The 7,927-nt window shown below is 49.6% G+C and overlaps 2 protein-coding genes across 2 annotated transcripts in view; one reads left to right on the top strand and one right to left on the bottom strand.

Annotated features, from left to right (window-relative positions):
* Positions 1-2,003: 2,003 nt before the first annotated feature.
* DOLK (dolichol kinase) lies at positions 2,004-4,197 on the bottom strand. Its single transcript, XM_012639784.1, has one exon. The coding sequence runs from the start codon at positions 3,777-3,779 to the stop codon at positions 2,160-2,162; it is 1,620 nt and encodes a 539-aa protein (XP_012495238.1). The 5' UTR covers positions 3,780-4,197; the 3' UTR covers positions 2,004-2,159.
* NUP188 (nucleoporin 188kDa) overlaps positions 4,190-7,927 on the top strand; it is a 61,630-nt gene continuing 57,892 nt past the window's right edge. The window contains exon 1 of the mRNA XM_012639649.1: positions 4,190-4,221. Coding sequence (XP_012495103.1) covers positions 4,190-4,221 — 32 coding nt within the window. The remainder of the gene's footprint in view (positions 4,222-7,927) is intronic.

The raw sequence follows: 7,927 nt of genomic DNA, 5'->3' as shown, positions 1-7,927 counted from the left end.
TTCTAATTTTTAGTAGAGACGGGGTCTCGCTCTTGCTCAGGCTGGTTTCGAACTCCTGAGCTCAAACAATCCGCCCGCCTCAGCCTCCCAAAGAGCTAGCATTATAGGCGTGAGCCACCATGCCTGGCCTTTTTTTTTTTTTTAAAAAAAACCTTTTTAAAACTTGAGAGATTTCACATAGCAATCCAGGTTTCTAAGCTTCCTTGAACAAGTGCCCAATCGACAGCACTGGGCCTGCACTCCAGCATGGTGGCTACTGGCTGGAGCTGCCTCCTTAGAGGCCATGTAGTCCCTTGTCCACACTGTGACACCTGCCTGGCCTTGGCGGCCGTTTGAGTTTGTGACCCTGATTTAGTCCATCCCCCTACTACTGTATACATGGACAAGCCAAGACCCAGAGGATAGAGCCCTTTCCCAAGGCCACCCAGGGAGTCAGGGGGGCAAAGATGGTGCTCCTTCACCAACATTTTGCCACTTCCTTTGGCAAGCAGTACAAGGGACTGGGAGAGAACAGGTTTCTACTGGGCCCCAAATGAATGTCTCAATACTCTTCTCTGAGGGAAAGGATTTGGCAGTGATTCCAGCTCTCTAGAGCTCTGCTCCTGGCTTCTGCCTTGGTGGGTCAAAGTTCTCACCTCTGTCCAAGCGCAGTGGCTCACACCTGTGATCCTAGCCCTTTGGGAGGCTGAGGCAGGAGGATCACTTGAGGCCAAGAGTTTGAGACCAGCCTGAGCATGAGTGAGACCACGTCTCTACAAAAAATAGAAAAGTTAGCTGGGCCTAGGAGTGCGTGCCTGCAGTCCCAGTTACTTGAGAGGCTGAAGCAGGAGGATTGCTTGAACCCAGGAGTTTGAGGTTACAGTGAGCTATGACGAGGCCACTGCACTCTAGCCTGGGAGACAGAGCAAGACCCTGTCTCAAAAAAAAATTCTCACCTCTTCCTGCTATGTCCCTCCCTGCCAGGCTGGGAAGAAGAGGGAGAACATTGTGCAGCCTCAGGGATCTTGCTGTGCTATGTTTTCAGCGATGGGACGTGTTCGTCCATTCAGTGAATGTCTACTGAGATCCTGCTCTGTGCCAGGCTCTGTGCTAGCCTTCGGGGATGTGGTGGGGAACCAGGCAGACCCAGAGCCCGTCCTCCTAGAGAGCAAGGCTGGAGCATGGGCCCCAGAGGAGAGCCATTCTGAACTCTCAGGGAACTCCCCCAACCCCCGTGGATCTTTTCTAGGCCACAGGAAGAGACAAACACGGGCTTGGATACGACTGGAATGTGAAAGGGTCAGGGGGGACCCTTTGACAAAGACTCAGTGCTGTTCAGTCCGCCCTTCTCTATGAGCACCACTCGCCAGGCAGCACAGGCAGGAGTGGGGTTGGCTGAAACAGGACGTCAGCCCAGTATCTGATCCTCTTCCCCAGCCCTTCCACACATGCAAAAAGCTGACCCCACCTCTCCCTTCAGTTCCTCCTAGCCCAAAAGACAGAAACCACACGCACTCCACTCTTGGGTTCTCCACCCCCAAGTAAAGCCAGGAGAGTAAAGTCACTCTGGTTTCCAAGTATAAACCATAAAACCCCTTGGTTCACCTGGGCTTTTGCTAAGATGAGGACTGGTCTTGGGTAACAATGACACTTTCCCTTACTGACTGCTCATCATGGGCGGGCCCTAGGCTGGACACTTCACACACCTTACCTCACTGGACTCTCACAACACCCCATGAGGTACAGGCCATCATTATTTCTATCTTGCAGACAGGAAAACTGAGGCTCAGATTGGTTAAGTGACTCACCCAAGGTCACACAGGTAAGAATTTGTGCAGCCAAGGATTCTGACTAGATTAGTTTGACACCAGAAACTAAGGCATTAACCATCATGCTTTAGTGCCTCCAGTGTCCACTGCGGCCCCATCTGAGACTGCAAGGTGAGAAAAGGGGGTCTACAGAAAACTTGAGTTGTACTATCCTTTAAGCCTTTTCTCTTTTTAAATATCAGCAAAACTAGAACCAGGAGAGCTTTGCTTTTTTATTTTAAATCTCAATCAACTGAAAAATCAAATCTGTTTTTTACTGCTTGGCTCTTCATGTCCAAGTGGCTAGCTGCTGTGGGGACCATTCATGCTCCCCACGTCCCTGCTTCTTCCATCACTGTTGCTGTTCGACAGCTAGGCCATCAGCAGTATCAGGAGGTAGAGAGGCAAAAGGAGATTGTCTATCTGTGTAGTGTATGCTTCTAGAAGGGACACAGTGCTGATGGACCCCAAAATCCAAGCGTAACTGTAGTTTAGGTCCACGCCACTGTCAAAGATTAAGATTAATGCTACAGAAATGATCTGTGCAAATATAGACGTCATGGTCCCCTCAAAAGTCTTTTTGGTTCCAGGCCAGTGGATCTCCCCCATGGTGCTGCCAAAGATGGAGGCCACAGTATCACCCACACCCACGGCCAGGACGCCAGCATAGGGGACTAGGGCCCTGGCTCCCCCAAGGCTACCCTTCTGTGTGCAGGGTCTAGGGACCAGCCAAATGGGAAGAGACATGCCCAGGAGCAGGTAGATGTGTGTCAGAATGAGTGGTCCGCTATCTCGTTCATCCAGGAAGAGGGACAGGAGGCTCCGCAGAGAGTGACCCAAGGGCTTGATGCGGAAGTAGCGCACGTACTCCAGGAAGATGAAGACTGCTAGACATACAGTGGCAGCCACATAAAGCAGTGGCCGGTCAAAGATGATACCTGGGACGTAGGTGGCTACAACAATAAAATGGAAATACTTTCGGGCAATGGTGGGGGCCTGGTGCTTCTTGGACTCAGAAGATGACCGCTTGGCATTCTGGTAGAGCACCACCAGGCAGGCCAAGGTGGCCAGCAGAGACCAATAGGCTAGGAGGTAGATGCGGGTGTCTGTCTGGAAGAGGAATTGAAGAAGCCAAAGCAGGGGGTTCCTGCGGATGAGCCGGTGCAGCCAGGGCAGAACCACGCCAAGGCCCAGTACGCAGGTCATGAGGTGGAAGAAGATGGAGGAGGCCCAGGTCCCTGAGTCCATGAAGACAAAGAGGGTGCTGAAGAAGATGCCCATGAGCACCATCCCTACCACGATCACCAGTAGGAAGAAGTCCACTGGGTCCCCCTGGCTTTCTACCACCGTCAGAGAGCGCTTGATGAGCTGGTTGAGGACAAAGCTAATGCCACCCAATACTAGCAGCGCCTCACCAGGGGTGAAGCAGCGGGGCAGCAGGTATAGCAGGATCATGTTGAGATAAACAAAGATTAGCAGGACTTCCAAAACTTCAATCACTTCGCCCACGCTCAAGGAGTGCTTCATGATATAAATGATAACACCTCCGGCCAAACCCGAGATGACACAAGTGTTGCTTGGCACCGGGCGAGTGATGCCCAGCGCCAACACTGATGAGAAGAGGGCCACTGCCATACCAGTGGCTGCCACCACAATGCCAAAACGCTCGAAGAACGGATTCCCCGCAGCCTGGCAGCGCTCCTTCATGACTAGTCCAAACAGAGGCATGACCATAGAGGCGGGCAGTAAACCACTGTTCGCGGACATTCGAAACTGGAAGACGGCGCTTCCGTGCTGTAGCAGACGGTCCCACTTGTATTGGACGTAGAAGGCCTGCACCGCGAGGGCCACGGCGCACCACGAGTATCGGTCCCACACGGCTGCATGGATGCTCAGCACCACTGCGAACACCACTGCCGCCTCTGCCAGCACCGACCCACTCAGCGGTGTCCCGGTCGGGGTGGGGGTCGGGGGTGAGCACTCTCGGGTCATGTCTCTAAATGTGGGGCTCCGGGGAAGCCGGGGTGCCTAGGGGACCTTGGACTTTGGGCCCCTCAGCACCGCCAAGCTGAGGGCGGCACTTTCACCCAGACAGCAACCTTCTCCCTCCGTTCTCCAGCTGCAAGGAGGGAACTCCACTGCAGGTCGCTCGCTGGCCTGGAAGATGGCGTTCAGCCACCCTCCTCAGCCTCCAACCTACAGCATAGAAGTCGCAACTCCGCCGCCGTCCTCACAGTCTCAGCCACCGATACAGCCGGATCCTCACCTCCTCGGGCGCCGCCATCTTGGCACCGCCCCGTACCACCGTCACGTGACAGACGCCCCCTGCCGCGTGCGGATCCGGAGGGGCGGTCACGTGGGCGCCGCGTCTGGGGGCGGGGCTGGGGCGCTCGCGCGCGAAGATGGCGGCGGCCGCCGGCGGGCCGTGTGTGAGGTGCGGTGCGGGCCGAGTGGACCGGCGTGGTTGTGAGGCGGGGGGGTCGAAGCCGAGCGGAAGCAGGGCGGGAATTGGAGGCGGGATGTGGCGGCAGTGACCGGGCGAACCTCGGCTTGGTGGATGGGCGCCGAAAAGGGAGGCGGTTACGTCCAAACGGTCCCTGCGTGCGGGGGTCTGAAGAGATTTCTCCAGGAAGGGGCCGGCTCCTCACTCCTTCCCTCCGCGCTGGGCCTCCGGTCTCCTCACCCAAGTCCCTTTCATTTCCTCCCCTCCTCACCGGCCCGTTCCTTGGCGCCCCACCCGCGCTTCCTCGTCCGGCCGTGACGCGCCCTGGAGGCGCGACGGGGCCCTTCGCGGTCGCCGGGAGGACCCTCCACCTCCGTCCCCACTGTAGGTTCCTGGTGTCCTGCCCTGGCGTCAGGTGTGCCTTGCGGGATTCCCTGGTTATCCCCATTTGCTCTCGTTAGGAATCGTTTCGTGTTGCGCCGAGCCACCCTGCAGTTTCTGCCCTCCGTTTCCGCTCCTCTGTTCATTTTTTTTTAATGCATTGAATCCGTCAGCCGACATGCCCAAATCCTCCAAGAGATTCCAGGCTTTAGGGAATACTAGGCTTTAGGGACAGGAAGATGGAACTATTAAAAATGGAAGGTACAGTTTTCACTCATAGCGTGCTTACTAGCGCCAGACCCTGGCGAAGTGCTTGCTGTGCGCTGTCTCATTCAATTCTCACAACTCCGCGAGGTGCCTTCTATTTCACAGATGACTCAGAAGTCAACTCAGAGCTAGCCAAGCAATGAAGTGAGGATTCAAACCGAAGTCTGGGCGACTCTGACGCTATAACCATACCACCCCACCACACCTCCGCCTTCCACATTGCAGCTTGAAGCTCTTCATTCTTGCCGCCATCCTCCCTTCTACAATTAAACATCCAGGTCGCTCGTTTCTTGTGCCAGCAGTTCTCCGCTGTCTTCTCAACACCCAGAAGAGCATGTGCTAGGTTCTCAGTAAATATTTATTACACATATTGCCTGCCCTCTCTTCTATCAGTTCCTTCACCTCTCCGCTGGAAGTGAGACTTCTTTGAAATTTCCACTGGACAAGGTTTGAACCTTCTGAGAATCAGTTTGCTTTTTCTTCCGCTGCCATTTCGTGCCAGCCCTTATTTCTGGCAGAGTTGTCTTTACTGTGTCTTCCTTTTCTCAGGCCTATTTTATAGTAATTGTGGAGCTTGGGTAAAGTTCAGCTACTGCGGGTAAAGAGCCTATTCTTTAATGAAAGAGAGCAAAAGAAGGAAAGCATTGGTTCTCCGGCATGCTTTGATCGTGGTGGAGAGCCTACCAGACTCATCCCTGAAGATGGAATTTAACTGACACTGTGATTTCTAGGCACTGCTTTGCTCATGGTCTGTGTTAGGAGAGTGATCTGTTATTTTATTGCTGGAAGGCATGTTCCATAATGGTTGGGATTATACTGAGCTGCTGCCTTCTGTTTGAAATGCTTAGAGATCTGGACTAGGAAACAATTTAAATTCTATTCCTGGTGCTCGTTGATTTCCAGTTGACCTCAGATAGGTGGCCTTATCATTTGAGCCTCTGTTTCTCCAAATGATAATCCTTTTCAGAGGAATATTGAGATGGCAGTGATGTGTGGTGTTCTTGTAGGAAGTTCAGTGTGTATGTTAATAATAGTTGGCACTAGTCAAAAATGGAATAATACTCTTACATCACTTAGTTTTGGGATGGTCACTCAGGATTTAGTACAAAGTCAGTTTGAATATTGGCATTTTGGGTATCTCTTGTGTTCTTTAGTTAATGTGTTTGTAGCTGTCTGGTGTAGGTATGCTAAAAAAAATAGATCTGTAGTTTGAAAAGCTTTTGCTGCTAAGCTTAAATCTCAGTTTACACAAGAGAGGTATACCTCATCTGTGGAGTCAGAATCCGTGGGCAGTGGCTGCTTTTATTTATTATCTCTATGTGGAATATGACAGTTTTTCAGAACTCTCTCAGAGTAGCTTGGCTGTGTCTTAGCTTTCTTTCTTTCCTTTTTTTCTTTCTTTTTTTTTTTTTTAAGGAGACAAGGTCTCCCACTGTTGCCCAGGTTGGAGTACAGTGATGTGATCATAGCTCACTGCAATCTCAAATCTCAAACACCTGGACTCAAGCAATCCTCCCACCTCAGCTTCCTGAGTGGCTAGGACTATAGGCGCAGACCACCACGTATTGCTAATTTTTGTATTTTTTGTAGAGATGGGGTCTTGCTGTGTTGCCCAGGCTGGTTTTGAACTCCTGGCTTCAAGCAATCCCCCCATCTTGGCTTCCCAAAGTGCTGGGATTGCAGGTGTGCGCCACTGTGCCAGACCATGTGTCTCAGCTTTCTACCAAAAGGACTCAATTGTAGAAAATGTTATTCCTAACTTTCCAGTAGCTTTTAGCCAAAGGTTTCCAACCAGATGAATCTCTCTGAGCAAGATAATTTCTAGTGTCTGTTAACTCCAGCTCTTTTAAAAATGGTGTTCCATGTTGTCTGCTAGAACATTAGAGTGGAAGTCAATACATTTTTAAAACTTTACCTTTGAGGCAGGTTATTTAATTTATGTGCCTTAGTTTCTCTCCCAAATACTTAGCTCGAATTTATTTTTTGTGGAAATAAATGAGAGACACTAGAGCATATATTTAGTTTCTTGAAAATATATATAGAAGATATTTCCCTGAGGGTTTCGATTGGAATATCATTGTTCCAGCCATATCTATGTGTCTTTTGAGAATCACCTGCTCAAACCTTCAGGTCCCAATTTGAGATGAAGTCTTTCTTCCATCCCTGGCTAGTTCCCAGTGATCTTTCTCTGTTCTCTGATTCTTTCTGTTCTATATGGTTCTGTTCCTTTGTAGTCTGTAATTGTTAGAATCCTGCCCTTTAGTACTTTCTTCCTTTTTGACGATTGTGTAGTATGTCTTTAATGTCCTTTGTCATTCCCAACACCAAGCTTATGAACATCATGAAGATCTTAGATTTATTTGTATCCTCATTATTCCTAGATCTGTAAATGTGTAGTAATCGAGGATCCAATAACACATTTCCATAAGGATTCTCTTCCCAATAAACTACATTTTCTCTTTTATTCTGCCTTCTCTTGACACTTCTGCATATATTACTTGTTTTTTCTGATTTTTTTTGTTCTAATTGGATTGCAGATATAAAAGGCACTCATGTCATTCTCCTTTGATATTTATTCATTCAACATGTATCTTTTGAGCTCCTCCTGTGTGCCAGTCACTGTGTTAAGGATATGGTCTGCCAGTGTAGAACAGAAAGCTTCATTCATCTCAGTGGACACCTTTGCTTACTTGCAGGATGAATTCTTGTGTGCAACTTGAGGCAGTGTAATGTAATGGTTAAGCTCTGGAGTCAATGCACACCTGGATTCACACTCTGACCCTGTTAGATATTATCTTTGTGATGTTAGGCGAGTTACTTAACCACTCTGACACCTCCGTTTCTTGATGAGATAAAGAGGATAATAACTTTCTGTCTCCCAAGTAAGCTATTAATGTTCAATAAGACAAATTGTTAGACTACGGAGCATGGTGCCTGACATATAACTACTCAACAAATATTGGCTATTTTTATTATAAAAAACTTATTTTCAAGAAACATTGTTTTTGACACCTTATAACAAAAAGACTGTAACATAACGTAGTTTTGT

Source organism: Propithecus coquereli, unplaced genomic scaffold (assembly GCF_000956105.1).
Source record: "Propithecus coquereli isolate 6110/MARCELLA unplaced genomic scaffold, Pcoq_1.0 Scaffold142, whole genome shotgun sequence".
In the NCBI taxonomy this organism is placed as follows: Eukaryota; Metazoa; Chordata; class Mammalia; order Primates; family Indriidae; genus Propithecus; species Propithecus coquereli.
This window is presented reverse-complemented; position numbering and strand designations above follow the sequence as displayed.